This window comes from Chlamydotis macqueenii, chromosome 9, assembly GCF_036417535.1.
Source record: "Chlamydotis macqueenii isolate bChlMac1 chromosome 9, bChlMac1.mat, whole genome shotgun sequence".
Classification (NCBI taxonomy): Eukaryota; Metazoa; Chordata; class Aves; order Otidiformes; family Otididae; genus Chlamydotis; species Chlamydotis macqueenii.
This window is the reverse complement of record NC_141564.1, coordinates 4,926,746-4,943,644: the sequence shown is the minus strand read 5'-3', so window position 1 is coordinate 4,943,644 and position 16,899 is coordinate 4,926,746. Positions and strand designations below refer to the sequence as shown.

Here is a 16,899-nt window from a genome sequence, read left to right as displayed (position 1 = left end):
TATATACAGTTTCTAGCAATCATCTTACTGTTAGTTTCTGCAGAATAAGAAAAAAAAAATGAATGGGCAGATATTGGCTAAAGTGTTTAGAAAAGGATTGCCCCTTGGCCACGCTGCTACAAGTACTGTTTTTCCAGACTATTGATCCATACCTTTACTTATTTCGAGAAATCAGATTTTTCTTTTTTGTGGAATACTTCCAGAGAAGTACTGCTCCATTGGAGCTGATGGTAAAATTCTCACCGGCTTCAGTGAAATAAGGATTTAAGTGTAAGCCACATACTACAGCTCTCATCCCCTTCCCTACAACTGCAATCCAACATCTGAAAACAAGACTACCTGAAGGCTCCTTGCTAAGGCTATGGATGGGTGATTTCCATTGTAAGTTAAAAATTAGCTTACAAGGTCTTAAACTCCAGAATCTTGTTTTATACCAAACAGTTCTATTTTAGTGTAGTCAAGAATTATGGTACACACACGCTTATAGTGTTTAGTATCTTTAATTGGCATGTCTAAAAATAATTTTATTTGCAGTTATTTCTTTGAAATTATTTGTTAAAAATATTTTATTCTAACTATACAGTTCTAATGCGATCTTCATTTCTGTGTTTGCTCACATCACTGATGATGTTCATTACTAGCATTTGGAGATTCAGTGGTAAGTCTGTGAATTCTACTGTTCTTCACTTCTGTATCAGCAGTAGGCTCACTGTACCTTCTTAAAGACCTGCTTGCACTTGACTCCACACACTCTTATTTCCTAGGAAGAGAAAAATAATTTAAAAATACAACTTTTACATAGGACACATGCATTATGTACACATTTGTATGTCCAGCTTAAATTGAATCCACAATTTTCTATCAAATTAGAATGGGTAGCTTGTACATATTTTAGCTTATTTCTATCCTAAAAGAAACTAGATGGTTTGGGTTTGTTTTCTGGTGAAAGGTGGAGTAAGAGAAGTTATTTTGGGATCTCAAATCTTAAAGGGACAAATATGTTCCTGGTGCATTATTCTCTATTTGCAGTGTCTGCAGCTGCTTAGGTCTTTGAAATGGGCATTCTCTATTCTGGACACACAGAGAAGTTATTTGGGGATGGATTTGAATAACCAGTTCTGAATCTGTATGTTGATGACCGCTGGTTCAAACCTACAAAAGCAGAAATCAGTTGAAAGCCCACTCTAGCAACAGTCATGGCTAGGAAAGGACTGGTAGTTGTGTACAGAACGTGTCATCTAGGTCTATAAATCACAGCACAGCAGTGAGTTTTGGCTGAACTTTACCATTCTGGGTGCCTAATGCTATCTACTGATCCTTTATGTTCCATAAGAGCTTTGCAAAAATCCCTCCTTGCTAGTCATTGGATCATCGTGAACTGTGCATAAGCGGGTGCAAGGAGGTTTGGGCACTTTTGTGAGGCCTACTGTGGTTTATCTAATCTCACTGAAGATGCAGTTTAATCTTCTCCATTACTGAAACTATTTAAGTTAGACCTGAGAAGTGTACACACTATGTGTGGGGATGTGTGGAGGTGCTGAATGGTTTTGGTAGAAGAAGAAAAAGGGGTGTAACTTCTTAAGAGACTTAAATACAAAGATTATGTATGACCTAGCAGAAGGGATGTACTTTCTATTTCAAGATAGAACTTAATAAATCTGTCAGAATTTTTTAGGGAAATAGGAAGCAGAGTTTCCTGGGAGCTTATGCACATTTTCTTATGGGGGAGTTGGATAAAATGACATATTAAAAAAGCCCTGCACAGAGTCAATAACCTTATTGGCATATGCTGCTAGTCCCTAGTAAGAGAAGGTGCTTCACGATGAATTGATGAAAGAAGCAGACTGATAACAGTGATTTTAGTTAGGACTTGTTTTGTTCACTTCTATATAGGTAACTCAGAAGAAGGAGTGTGCAATAAGGGCTGAGAGATCTGCTGACAGTGACAAAAACCTACAGAGCAGAAGCAATCAATACAATAGAAAAGGGCAATAAAACTCAAAAGGAAATGGAGAATGGTCAAATAAGTCACTCACATAAAACAGAATCTAAGGAGGAAAAAGAACTACGAAGTACAGACCATAGCATGAAATGGAGAAAATAGGAGGCAATAACTACTAAAGGATGTGGTACTACTCTCTACAGAACTGTGGAAAGAATTAAATTAACACTTGGCTCATTGTGTAAAGTTCAATAGGATCATAAAGCTATCGAAGTATCAATTTTTTAGAGGTAACTGCCCATTGTTTCAAAGGACTCTGAAGAGTACAGGACCTAGTAATCTTAACTGGTCAAAAAGAAGATATTAAATGGGACTCTTTTACTGTATGTTTAATGGAGAGAGTTTCATTAACAAGGATTCAGAGAAATAAGGATGACATATTTTGAAATTCAGGAAATACAAAAAGTGATAAAATTGAAATATTGGGGACTGGCCTCTAAAATACTTGGTTATTTCCTTTGCATGAAGTAATTTTGTACTCACTGTTGTGTACATGAGAGACTGTGATAAATTGTACAAGTGCCAATGAGTGCATGGATGCCTGTGTGAGCTGGCCGGTATGATCCAGAACTCTTCACAGCCTTCTGAAAAAGCAGCTTCAGATCAGTCAGGTTACCTTGGGGTACCTAACGTGACACTAGACACATATGCTTGAGCAACGGAATCTGAATTTATGATTTCTAAAATCAAACTCTTGACAGGGTCAGGTATAAAAAGTGGTCTGGCCTGGAGGTCCATGGTTAGGCTGTACGGCTAGAGCATGAATCAGAGTGGGGATAGCGGAAATCGAGGCTAATGAAATTGGTGTTGGGGACAGGAAATGGGAAGAGACAATGACTGCGGAGCTGGCAAGGAACAGAAACCAGGATGCCAATATAGAGAAATCCAAGAGCAACTAGTGCTATTCCTTCATATGTGTACAGATGAGTGCACGTATGTGCATGATCGAGTGCAGCAAGGTGTAAGCTGAACGTCTAGGCCGGACAGTGTACGGCTAATTGCTACCTGTTTGCCAGCAGAGAATCTGAAAGGGCTGATGCTTGGTGTCGTGGCACCAACTGTTGTGAAACTGGGAGGCAGTGCGAAATACTGTAGTGTGTTTGTATATGGACAGAGGGAATATGGATATGCAAGAATTGGTTTGTTGTTTTTTTTTTTTTGCTTTTATTGCTTCCCCTTACTTTCAGTAAGCCCACGACCTCAGCTATAAAGTGATCACTTAACAGAGTAACTTTCTCCTCACCTGCATTATATCAAGTATGTAGTCCAGATGGTAAGATCTGTCATGTGTATTCCTTTATGAAACTGGTTTCTGGGACTTCCAGTACTTCCTGAAAATTGTGTTTAGTAATAAAAGAGTTTGGGGTACTTTTGCAAAGATGTCATAACTCTGCTACAGATTTGAATATTTAGAGAATGGCCATTTAGACTGCTGAATGCTAACAGTACTGAACAGCAAACAGAAATGGAGGCTGGATTTTATTATCTCAGCAGGAAGACTGCCTTTTACCCACACTGATGAAAGAGTGAGGATGCTATGAAGAGCTACGTGAGAAAAGAACAGGCATCATCTTTCAGGTCCTGTTAACTTAGGAAGATAAAAATGATGATCTGAAAGAACATGACATTTCAAAAACTTAATTGTTGTTTTAGTTCTCCAGGCTCTAATGCAGTCTGGCCTGTAATTATTTTAAAAGAACAAAGGTGTATTTTCCCCATACGGCTTATTGTTGGATGAATAATTTCACCAGCTTCCATACTGCATATTTCACAGACTGTATGAAGGACATTCTGCTAAATGTCTTCCTCAGTGTAAACATTTTAAACTGATATGTCTGGACAGACAGTTAACACAGAAAGTACTGCTTTGAAATCAGGCAGTCTTTGTACAGGACATAAAAGCATAATGGCTCCAAATGAAATTGCTGCTTTAGAAACAAGTCAAATGCCTCACCAATACATAATTATGTCAGAATAAGCCAAGATAACATAGCAGACAGCCTGCTGCATTACATCTAACCATTTTAATAGAGTGGCATTTAAAACCTGCCAGCCTGGAGAAGAAAAGGCTCCAGGGAGACCTTATAGCGGCCTTCCAGTACCTAAAGGAGCTGATAAGAAAGACTGGGAGAAACTCTTTAGCAGGGCCTGTTGTGATAGGACAAAGGGTAATGGTTTTAAAATAGAGGGAGTTAGATTCAGACTGAATAGAAGGAAAAATTTTTTTACGATGACAGTGGTGAAACACTGGCCCAGGTTGCCCAGAGAGGTGGTGGATGCCCCGTCCCTGGAAACATTCCAGGCCAGGTTGGCCGGGGCTGTGAGCAACCTGATCTGGTTGGAGACGTCCCTGCTCCTTGCAGGGGGGTTGGACTGGATGGCCTTTAAAGGTCCCTTCCAACCCACATTATTCTATGATTCTATGATCTTACCAGGTGCATTTCATCTCCTTCAATCCACTGGGTCCAACCACGACCTTCTTTTTCTCCATTCTGTACACAAAGAAGCTTATCTCCATCCCAAGATACGGTGGTCTAACAAAATAGACACATTCAGTGTTACTGTAGTATTATCTGATATTATGATTATTTTCCTTAAAGCAAAACTTCTAATATAATAAATGATAAATGTAGCTCATAAGAAGTATAATTGTAGAGTGTTGTAACACTTGGAATAATTAGAAAAGAAATGAGCTTAAATAGACAGTTGCTGCTCAACTGCCTGACAAAACCTGGAAGGATGAGATAAAGCTGTTTAAATGCAAGAAAAAATATAATAAAAACTAATTGTGTAAGAACCCACTCGTCTCTCCTTGCTGACAAATACAGCAGCAGAAGAGATGTGCAGCCTAACACTGTATTTGCAAAAGGCACTCAAAACTTGAGATTCAGTTTGTTCTCTCCATCATAAGAAGGATTCCTCAGCCGCTCTGCCTGAAAAAAAGTACCCACTTACTGGCAGCTAGGGATGAACAGGGCTTTTAAATCCTGACACATTTTTTCCCCATGTCTTAATCTGCCTTCCATCATCGAGCAGAGTGTTTTGGAAGTATCAGCAAACTGGTAACTTCACCAGCATCCTGCTTTATGTAACTGTAGCTGGAGAACTACTTGAGCCAGGACTGGCAGAATAAGAGTGAGAATAAGGTGTTGCAGGATTCAGCACAGCATTTCTGTGCATATTGGTGTTGTCCTGAGTAGTTCAGCAGAATTTGATTCATAAAACTACTTGAATATATGCGGGTGCATCCTACAGCTTGTCACTCTGGTTAGTCTTTACTGACAATTTGCCTTTCACAAATCCCTAAGATAAAGAGAAGCAATACTATGTGAAATATTTAAAGAGGGAAGGGGAAGAGAAGTGACAATTTGTGCTCCATGAGGATAGTTTAACATCAATATTAGCATGTGGCATTTAAATGAGCTTGTCTGAAGCGGATCTGAGGACTAAATACGGAAATGACTGTCTACCTTGTAAAAGTCTTCAGCCACTGCCTGTATGAGCAGGCAAATATGGAGAGAAAATGAATTCTGATCTATCATTAAAGCAAAACTTACTGCATCCATCCTGTATGGTTTCTAGGAAAATAAGTCATCCTACATTTGTCATTCTGGGAACTAAAACCCGTTCAAGATTCCAAAACTACGCAGCCCTATTTATTTAATTTGTGTATGTCACAAAAAATTAATTCTTAAATGATAACCATGATAGCCACTATCTTTAAATGAGTGCGGCCAGCAGTCTCCACTCCTGGGAAGCTTTAGACTGAACAAGCATGGACAATGAATCACTAGAAAGTGTGCCAGCAGAGATAATCACAGGCAAGACCCTGTTATTGATCCCATCTAGTCTGTTTGCACCATGTGGGGTCTCTGAAAGACAAACTCATGTGGCCTTGCTAAACACCTCTCAGATTTGGAAAACACATTCACAAGATCTTCTGTTCCCTCTTGTAAAATGACGTATTTAAATAAAGTGATAGGTAACATTTTAAAAAAGCCATATCCTTTTAATGTACAAATTCTAATGCAGGCAGGAGCGACACATTTGGGTAAGGCTGTAGTTGATGTGGTCATCATAGTTTATATCCACTTCCATTTATGTTTTGGATCTGTGGATGTCCAGTTGGAGACAGAAGATAAATAATAATAGTCAAAGTGAAAAAAGAAAGTTTAATTTATAAATTAACATATCTAAGACTTTCTGATTATTCTAAAAATGAATATATCAGAAAATGAACATTATTTCTACTGATGACTTGTAGATGTGAGGGATATTATGGAATGAAGCATTTGTATATGCAGCTTTGCTTACTAACCACACTTACTTTTATCCATTGAATATTAGCTCAGCACAGTTTAATCATTAGACTAGCTTAACAGTTAGATTTTGTGGGTTTATATGTGAATTCAAAGGCAATAATATACCATGATAAAGCAAGATCCAATTTTATTAGTACTAGTAATGTTCAAAATCAGTTGTGAAAGTTATTAGTCTTGATAATATTCACCAGCTTGGGGGCAACTGAGAAATGTTTGCAGCAGTGCAAGGAAATGTTAACTTCTTCAGCCTCCAAGGGTGACTGAAATTGTTTCATCTCAGAAAACAACACACTTTTTTTCTCTGTCTTTCTTGTTTTTCCAGTCAAGATTAGAGATTGCTTTTGGCAATTTGGTGATAACCACAGAGAGTATAATACCACAGACTGTTAACCAAGCTGTTTTATCAGCCAGTATTCTTGGTTATGATCCTAACACAGAAACTTCTCTTTTAACTCAGACTGAAATAAGTTCTTCCATTCTAGCTCTCTATTGAGGCACACACAGAGTACTAGCTGAGGGTGGAGTGGCTGTGGCTCTTTTACATGCACTGCCTGCTGCTAATAGCCCACCCTTTACCAACAGGCTTTTATAATTAACCTCATTTGCCACCATTCTGATAATAGCATTAGCTAAAGTTTGCCTGATTACAGAGACTGAGCTACTCTCTGCTATCTGGAATGACTGAAAATCTTGCCAGGGGTTGGGGAGCACAGCATCCCCGGACAGACAGTTCCTACTCTTCATCTTCCCCCACAAGCAAAAGCAGGAGAAGCAGACAAACTTTGTGGATATCAGAAAACTGCAGTTTCCTGGTGGTAACATAACCAACCAGATGAAAATGTAGTATTTCTCTAAAATTGAAGGCTCCTGCCTTCTTGAGCACCTTGTTCTACTTGTAGGATAAATGGAAGAGTTCATTTATTCCTTTCAACTAGGTAGTACATAATCTAGTTGATCATAAGCAAGCCGATGTTTTGCTTACTTACCACCTGATCATACTACAACCAAAGACAAATACTTCTTAGGCCAAATGCATGCAATTTTGTAGGAAACTTCAATAGAAAACAGTGATGAATGCAATTATTTGATATTTTGATCAAAAATATGGGAGGAACACAAGGAAAGTTAATGGAGTGAGACAAATAGAGTGAGTCTAGCCTCAATTTATCTTTTCTCAAAAATTCTAACCCCCAGTATTGCAAATCATTTGGACTATATACTCTTTGGTCTGGAAGTGTAAGAATAGAGAATGGAGCTCCCTGGGAGGTGAAGAAGCCTTTGAAGCCTGGGAACACAAAAAATGTTCACATTTCTTTAGTTTTATGATACGATTTCTGTAGTCTTACATTATTTTTGTGTAAGATATTTTCCTTTTATTACTTGGCCATTCACATACTTTTGTGAGTGATTTAATTTTTATGTTATGAAGATTTAAATACACACGCATAGCAACACCATCTTCCTGAAAATTAAAGCTGGAAGAAGTGATAATTGAAGTATTCTCCTTACTGTTTTCAGTTACAAGACAAGGTAGATTTATTAAATGAAACCCTTAGTAAATACAAAACAAATCTATTGACTATATAGTTGCATTTTCTCAAGTAACGGTAAGAGTAGTGAAGTCTTGCAGAATTACAACTGATATTACTTCTGGCTTCTAGTGGCAAGTCATATTGACTCACAGACAGAGAAACTGCCTTTTGTAATTTACTGAAATATTCATCAAACAAACTATTTTATCAGAGAACTCTGCATTTCCCAGTGAGGTCTAACTGCAAAAACATTTGATGCTGGTTCTGCACAACGCTTCTCATTCCCATGTTGGTTATTCCTAATGTGCTTGCTTGTATCATGTGCTCTGCAGTTGAAGATACACAATATATTTTACAGGTGAATGAAAGAAAATAACTTTTTAAAAAGAAAAAAACAAACATTTTTTTGTTAATGCTACATAGATTTTTATCACATTGCATTTACAAATATGAATTGCTACCATCTTTCATCAAAAATATGTTACTGATTTCCCGTCTGTGGGAGAAACATATCAGTATGAGTCTATTTTTCTTCTACTTCCCTTCAGTGTTGTGTCTATATTATGGTGCAGCAAATGACTGCAATGCTCTAAAACTGTATGACACACTCCATGTTCCATCTCAATCCAGTAATTTTCTGCTTATGAGAATGACCAGTCATTTTACAACTGTAATTATGATGTAAGAAGGATTAAACAATAGAAAGTAATTGTTCAGGTCAGATGACATAGGAAATTTGACCTATATCCTGTATTGTATTTACAAACAGCAACAAAGAAAATATCCTAGAATTTTTGGTCAAATGTGGCAATATGTCAAAAAAAGATATTTAATAGTTTCCCAAGGTAAAGCATTTTCATCTGTACTAAGTATCAAAGTGATATAAAAACCTCTGGCAAGCAGTCTGCAGGGGAAATTTTCATCAAATGAAGTGCTGATGGAATAAACTAATGTTGATATCACAAACAAATCTAAGATAACAGTGAAGAGGCGTTCTGTAATGTTGTAGTCACTACCCATGACCTTCTGTGTAGGAGCCATGCTGCATACTGCTAACAGGAGGTCTACAACCACGTTCAGGGTTTGTCATCTCTCCATCCTGTAACTCCTTTTATCATCAAATCTGTTTGGCAGGTTGGTGACAGACAGATAAACTACTGAGAAAACAACAACAAACCCAACAGAAAAAAAATAGAGGTAGGATTCCTGGACTCAATCTCAAGATACTGTTGCTGGACAAAGGCTACGTATCTAGCCATCCTGGATGTAGGTCAGATTATAAAGTCTATACCAACCTTTCCTTCCCTTACTAACTTCAGTTCAACCCTTTAGAAGCACTTACAAATCTAACATCCCATTTCATCATTCCTGTTTTTAGCCATGCAGCAACAGAATTCCCAAAGGAAATAGTTGCTAGTACAATTTCTCAACTGCAGATGTGACGTCTCATAACAGGTATCTGTAGCTACAGAACTCTGAAATGCATTCGCATCATTACAAACTTGCTCAGGTGGTTACTGAAAGACAAGCTGGCTGTAATGTGGGCCTCCTGTGCCTGACTGATAAGCTTACTGAAGTTCACTGTAGTCAAAAGATGAGATACTTCTAGAAGCAGTATTTTGCTTCTATGATTGTCGGCATCTCCATTGCTAGCAAAGGGGCTTAGGACTGGATTGACAGCTTTTAGATCAAAGGCTAAGCTGCTGTCAGATAGGATCAGATCTTAAATGTTCAAATTCCTTATTTTGAATCCTTGCTCACAAGAGCAACAAAGGAAAGCGATGAATGTAGAGATGTTCCAGGGAGTAGGTAAATAAATGTGCCAAAGCTCCAGGCTATGCAGATGACAACATGTGGGAGGAGCAGATTCAATATTTTGGACAGTGCATAATGTTTTAGTTCTTAGGAATGGCGGGGTATTTTTCCTTACTGAAATAAAATGTTATACTAATAATAGAAAAAATAGAGACACTTGTGTATATCATATGCCATTAAAAAGTGCAAAACAGCACATCCAGTTCACTTTGTGCAAGGATCAGAATTGATTCTAAGACACTTACTGTTTAAGTTTATATATATAATTGATTTATCCTCTGTGTAATTTTAGCAAGATGCAATTGTACATAACACTAATGGTTTGTCATTCAAAATTGGATTTGTTAAGTCTGGTTCTCAGGTTTTTAGCTGATTCTTTCTGACTGCACTTTCTGCATTCTTAACTCTCTCAGCTTTTTAGGATTCACAAAATGCTGAAATGCTAAGCCCATCCAAAACCACCTCCCCTACAAAGCTTCAGTATGTTAGCAGTGTTTTATAAATAACTAGCTCAAAGCTTCTGATCAGTCTCGGGTTTTAGACATGAATGCAGTCCTGCAAAATTTGAAGTTAATGACATCTTAAATTATATGGCAAAAGATTCTAGAGATCTCATTTCATATCACTGCACAAATGTGCTGAGCATATAACTTACCGATAATAACCAGTAATGGCAGAAGAGTATGCAGTGTGAAACAAGGCAGAAAAAAAGGCAACAGCTCCTCTTTACTGAGGCACAGAGACTGAACAAACCTGAGTTTTAGAGAGCCTGAGAGAGATCCAAGAGTGGGCCTGTGTTCTCTGAAGCCTCAGAGGGGTTGACTGGAGGACTGTTCTTCCTCACTTGTAGACAACAGTTTGTAAAAGGCCAGAAGTATCAACAGAAAACTACATGAAGACTACCTCCTTTAAATTAAAACCCCCAAGAAGTCAGAGATTACTCCAGGGAGCAGCTGGAGAATTCACAGTACTGCAGAGAGAGATGGCACTAGATTTGAGAGAAGACTAGTACACACACTGTCAAGGACATAAAACCAATGCTTTTTCCAATGGAGTATATGCGAAAATACTTACAAGCTAAAACGAAAAGGACAGAATTTGAAGAGGTGAAGAAACCAAAGAGCTGAATTAGAGGGATCAAGTAAAGACATACTTCTCATCTTGCATCCTACTAGACAGGCACAATTTATTTTAAGTCTTCTTACCCTTTGGGGAATCTCTACTGAAATTCCAGGTGTTGGAATCTTGTTTGTTGTTTTTTTTTCTGGCAGCAAAGCCTTCATTCCAATACCTACTCTAAAGTAGATTAACAGCTGTGAATTCCATTTGTGGAACAGAGGAATCCTGCCTAAATATTTAAATAAGCTTCATGAGCCACGTAATTTTATAACAGGGCTTTATTCCAACTTTGCAGCAGTATAAATCAAATTATGTCCAGAACAACTAAACTTCATTGCATTTTTCCTGAATACAAACTAGAGAGGAATCAGTCTTACGTTTGGCAATATTTGTTATTGAAAACAGAGCTGTGATCAGTTTCAAACAACCTACTTCCATTCACTAGGATACGGCACATGTAACTAGCAGTGGTTTGTGTGACAGGATTGCTCAGGTGCCTATGAACAATCCTTATGTGCCTGTCTTAAACGTTAAATGACTCTATATTTTCAGGAAGATACTTCATATGGTAAGATGTATGATAGATCTGATGACTGAATTCCACAACTCCCCAACCCCCCTCACCCTACCCTACCCCAGCAAGTCTTATCTATGACTAGAAGTTATTTTAGTTCCAATAATGGAACCCTAAACACCCATTTGACAACTTATCCATGGTTATAGTCTGCTTGTATTCTGTTCTGGTTAATGAAATGGTTAACGATGCACAATCTCCCACCTTCGGTTTCAAATTCTTGCTGTTTTATGCGTTTACCAGTCCCCACTCATTGTCACTTCCCTTCCTGCTTCAATGTAAGAAGAAAATTACTACACCAAAGAGCAAAAGGCTCTGAATTACTGAAGCATCCTTCACTTGCTCAGCCAAATATTCAATTCTAATGCAACTAATGCTGTTTTCAGTTATCCAAGAAATTCTGCTGTTATATATTTAGAACATAGACTCTTCCTTGATTTTATAAACAGATCACTTGCCCTTAGTCTCTGTCAAAAGATAGATTCATTCTGGATACTGTGAGCTAAAGCAATTCAGTTTCATTCAAATGCTTGAACAGCAGAGAAAAATTATAATGCAAAAATTTCTCTGACTTTAGCAGCAAAATAATTAGAAAAGTAAAAATTTTAGGGAAATCATTTTTGTCTCTGAGCTATCCCATTCTCAATCTGCTTTGATTCATTGGTTGCAAAGACTTTAGAAAATGAAATGTCAGCCTTTGTTTGAGCCTTTAAGTTTTTTCAGTTAACTTTTTTATAACCTTTTGACTGATGTACTAAGCAAATACACTCTGAAGGTACATGAGGCTAACTGGGTCAGATCCTGCCCTGTTTGCTGGTCCCTATTCACATTGCAGATGTTTGCTCAGCTTGACTATTTATTACTGATGATGAAAAAGGGAGCCAAAATTCTCTGGTGAATGAGACGTATTTTTGGAGATGATTTTCAATTCATTGTTGTTTCAATAAGGTCTTTCACAGTAAATTTTTTCCACAGTAAAATTGATGTGCATGAAACAAGGTCTTATACTTTGTGCAATACCCGAGATGCTCACTAAATTAATCACAACTAGAGATTATAGAATTTATCTTTAAAATTGAGGAAATTTCATTATGAGACTGGAGCTTCACTGAGAATGAAGATCAAATACTCAGTTCAGGAAATACCAAGGCCATAATTATCCATTTAAGTTGAAATTTCTGTCTTTCTGCACTATACACCTGATACATGTTACCAGTTAAAACCATGAACAAAGTCTTCAAAGTAGCAGAAACCTTATCACATGGTCTGATTCAAACTTCACATCATATGAGAAATAATGTAATACAGTATTAATGTTCTAAACTTCTTTCAACACCATGTAATGTGCACCTTGTAACATTTGCAAAGAATAAAAGATACTCCTGAATATGTAAACTTTCATTTTACCTTTGCAGTTCAAACCCTAAATATTAAACTTGCAGAAACACATCTTCCATTAAATTGCCAAATAGAGAAAGTCTTATTTAACTTTTACCTAGGAGATAAAGTCTCTGGGGAAAGGCTCCAGGAGAAGCACGATAGCATTATGGAGCTAAGTGAATGCAGATGTCTTGTCTGCATTTCTTAAGAAACCCGGCTTGCTCCATACAGGGTTTCAGTGATGCTTAGAACACACTGAGCGTCAACTGTGTTCTTGGAAGTACCTTGTACTGTGATTAGTCATCTCTCCTGCGCCCATACATCTTTGTGGTCAACTATCCTAATCTTGGCTTTTACAGAACAGAGAAATTGCATCTTGAACTAAACTAGCAGGGCAAATTTTCACTTCCCAATAGAAACAAAATCTAAAAGGAACTGATGTCACCAACTGCTGTTACCTATATCTCTTAAGGAAACAGAATCACCTAAAAACATGTCACATACAAGAAAGTGACAGTTAAAGGTCAAAACCAGGACAAACTGAAACTGCTAAAGTTTATCCAGCTCAATTAACTCACTGTTCCAGGAAGTTCAGACAGGCTTCCAGAAGTGACCAACTATAAAAATGAAAAAATCCTAAATGTAACGAAGGAGGGGGCCTATGCTATGACAGGAGTATCAATTCCTACTGTCAAACTTTCAACTTACTTCTAAAATAAACATCAACAAAACTTTTTAGACAGTATCGATTTAGAATTACTGTAGTTACACTCTATCCTGACTGACTCAAAGATGTGGTTTACAGCTGAAAGGTGGACACGATTTCAGTGAATTATACACAAGATCTAACCTGTTCACCATGTTATTTTTACTGATATGTTAACTCTAGTTAGAACATGTATTCCTCATTACAAGAAAAAGTGATCTATACCTACTGGATGACTTCTAAGGTTATTTTCGCTAGTGTCCTGATGATTGCTCTGCTGTATAGATTAATGTTTAATGTGTAATTTGTCTTATCCGTGTTACTTTGTACTTCTCATACATTGAGCTACTTGGATAAAACTTGCCCAGTGGTCTGCTCAGTCCACAATATAAATAACAATAATTGATTCACAATGTCTCCCATTACAGAGACTGACTATTAATGATTAAGCCATTTATGGCATGCAGTTTCACGAGTATAGACAAGAAAAGGAAACACCAAGAATGATGTCCAACCTTTGCTTTTATGGTCGTGTTCTTCATAACACCACTCAGGGAGTGGTCCAGTATCTCTTCTATTACCTCCATGACCCTTCTCTCACAAGACTCTTTCTGGACCATTGGAGTAATTTTGTTGCTTAACAACTGCAAATTTTGCCTGACATTATGGTTATCAGATTTGGGCTGAAGTGGCTTCAGAAAGACACCTTCTTGTGCCGTTTTGCCTTTGAGAAAACAGAGATCTCATGTAGAAATCTTTAATAAGAAAATTGAACTATAAAATATGATATATTTCTACAAGGCACATAGAGAACCAGTGACCTTAACTGCAGAGCTGCAGTTGGTATCTGTTGTTGAAGGCCATAAAGGGACGTGGAGGATTTCTGATTCTTCCCCATCACTCAACTTAACAAAATAGGGTAGAGAATTTTGGCCTGTTACAAATAATGAGACATTTATGATATTTGTCAGGCAATTATGAGTTGTGTGTTACATCTATTCAGCGTTTCAAAACCAGGACTAGGCAAGGGCCACATTTCCATGTGTTCTGAATCTGATTTTTCAGCACAGTGGGTGTCTGACACATTTTGTAGTAGCTCATTACACGCACATGCTAGACAGCCTCAGAGCACAATTACTTATTTCTGCCATGTAGATGATGTTTTAATCCTCCTTTAGATGGAGTTTAATGGTATTTAAGTAAAGATAATGCTTAGACAAAGACAGTTCTGTATGTACGCAGACCAGTACGTCGCTGACTCGAACACTGAGGATTTCAGGCAGTTTTAGTGCTTGAGCAGATGTTTTGAACATTGCTCTCCTCAATAGTAATTTAGCCACCTAAGTGTAAGTCTTTCTTTGGGCTCATAACTGTTCAGTGGATCTGGACCTCGTTATCCTGATCAAGAGCCTTCCAGCAGTCAAAACCACATTATGACATTGGGGGCCTTTCCTGTACACAAACGCAGCTTGCTTCTCCCTTTGCTGAACTTCGTGTTCTGCACTCTATCATGCTTCTACCCTCTGTAACAAGGAGTGCAGCAGAATTAGCTGAGGCACTCACTAGCTAGCCAGTCTTTTTTTCTGATCTTCACCATCTTTCCCTTTCCTGCCATCACCAGAGCAAAAGCAAATTTGCATATCCTAGTGTTAGAGAACAGTATTGCTTCTAAGTGGCACTGTCTTTCTAAGAATGGAAACGTATTAATTCTCTTTTATGTGATTTCTCCTCTATAGTCCTTCCTGAGATTATTTGCTTTTGCTTGTGAACTTCTTCACTGTAGGATATTGCAGGTGTCATGCTTTCAAACTACCAGGAAAAAAAAATGGTATTCTGAAGATTTTCTCATTAAGTGGTGTTTATCAGTCATAAGTTAGAAAATTTTATCTCTGTGGCAAGCAAAAAGAGCTCATAATGCTTATTGATTGCAAAAAGATTTGTTCCAGTAGGCTTATTAACGCGTATGCTTCAATAAATACACCCAGGAAGGAAGGAGCACAGGAACAAGAATAAGAAAGAAAAGCTGCAATTTCTAAGCACTTGGCCATTCTTACACATGGGGAATAGTGCCTGACCTTGCAATCAGTGGATTTCCTTCACTGTAAAACATTACTCAGTGATGAGATTCTGGAAGTCCGAACTTAAATGTCTTTTTGACTAACAAACATCCCAGTATAACTGAGTAATGGTTCACTGAAGGTTCATGAAATACATATCTTTAATGTAAAGGCACACTAAAAACTGTATGCACAGCTTGGCAAACTGAGAAGTACAGAAATAATTTTAGGCATAGCCACACAAAATGGTTAACCAATGTGGTCTGTGAAAGGCCTCTGTTTCTTAATTTTCTTTTTTTTTGTCCGTTGTTACAGTTCTAATTCTTACCATGCATTTGCGATCATCCACCCCAGCTAAATCCTCCTCAAACTCTTTTCCTACATCAAATTCCATTATGTAGTTTCTAAAAGTGCTTAGCGTTTTAATGATCATATGATCCCCATTCTGAAGGATTTCTTTGTCAGGTTTTAGCAAGTTTGCTATTTTTCTTACAGCAACATTTACATCTGAAAAAGAAAAAGAATTATTTTAATCCAGAAACAAGTCTATCAGTCTATCCAGTCTACCACAAAAAGAAGCTTGCCGCTCTTGAGAGAACTAAAATGAACAAAGATAAATAAATATCCAGCTCTTTCAGGCCAGCTTTCTTATCAGGAAAGAGTCCATAACCTACTTCTTTTAACTTAAATAAGTTAATGTTTTGATTTTCTGATTATGTTGAGTCCTAAAAGGTATTGTTTGTATTTGACAGTTAATAAGGCCTTCAATATTTCTATAGAAACACTAACACTTTACATGAAATGCAACCCCACAAAACTGCATTAAGTACATTACTGTCTCTTTATTATACATAAAAATTTTACTCTTTTAAAAATTAGAATTTTTTGTTTAAGTTTGAAGTCTGCCACTTACCTCTTCAAGCTATGTAGTTTAATCTCTGTTAATGTAAGCTTCAAGATGGTAAAAAGTAGAGGCTGCTTAAGCCAAAACAATTTTGCATAATGTGCTTAAAGTCCCTTCCTGAAAAAAATATTTCTTACTAAAATTATTTATGACTATACAGGAAAAAAAATAGATTCATGTAAAGATTAAGACAGGTTGCATTTATTGATTATTTATTAAAGAAACACAAAGGGAGCCTTACCTAGTGCTTTCAGATACTCCTCAAAATTGTCATTGCTGACCATTTTCCAGTATCCATTGAAATCTGCTGGCATCCCTACTTTAGGTAATTGTCAAAACCAAAGTGTCAGAACAGCGTGTTGATTCTGCACCATGCAGCTCACTGCCTTTCTTTGCGCCGAGTTTGAGCTCTGGTTTCTTTTATCTCTTTTTCAGACCATGTAGCTGTGCGAGTCCTTTTAATCCGATTATTGTTGAAGTGTTGCCTT

General features: G+C 37.4%; 1 protein-coding gene across 1 annotated transcript; it reads right to left on the bottom strand.

Annotated features, from left to right (window-relative positions):
• Nucleotides 1–481: 481 nt before the first annotated feature.
• On the bottom strand, nucleotides 482–16,878 carry RBP1 (retinol binding protein 1). The gene is made up of 4 exons (XM_010119880.2): nucleotides 16,653–16,878; nucleotides 15,836–16,014; nucleotides 4,435–4,536; nucleotides 482–760 (listed from the first exon to the last, which is right to left on the bottom strand). The coding sequence occupies exons 1-4, from the start codon at nucleotides 16,723–16,725 to the stop codon at nucleotides 707–709; spliced, it is 408 nt and encodes a 135-aa protein (XP_010118182.1). The 5' UTR covers nucleotides 16,726–16,878; the 3' UTR covers nucleotides 482–706.
• Between the last annotated feature and the right edge of the window lie 21 nt (nucleotides 16,879–16,899).

Coding starts and splice junctions, on each gene's coding strand:
- RBP1 (XM_010119880.2), bottom strand. CDS start 16,725: ATGCCAGCAGATTTCAATGGATACTGGAAAATGGTCAGCAATGACAAT. Junction 4,537..15,835: donor TGGATGATCGCAAATGCATG/GTAAGAATTAGA, acceptor CTATTTTGTTAG/ACCACCGTATCTTGGGATGG. Junction 761..4,434: donor AAGGAGATGAAATGCACCTG/GTAAGATCATAG, acceptor TTCTCTTCCTAG/GAAATAAGAGTGTGTGGAGT.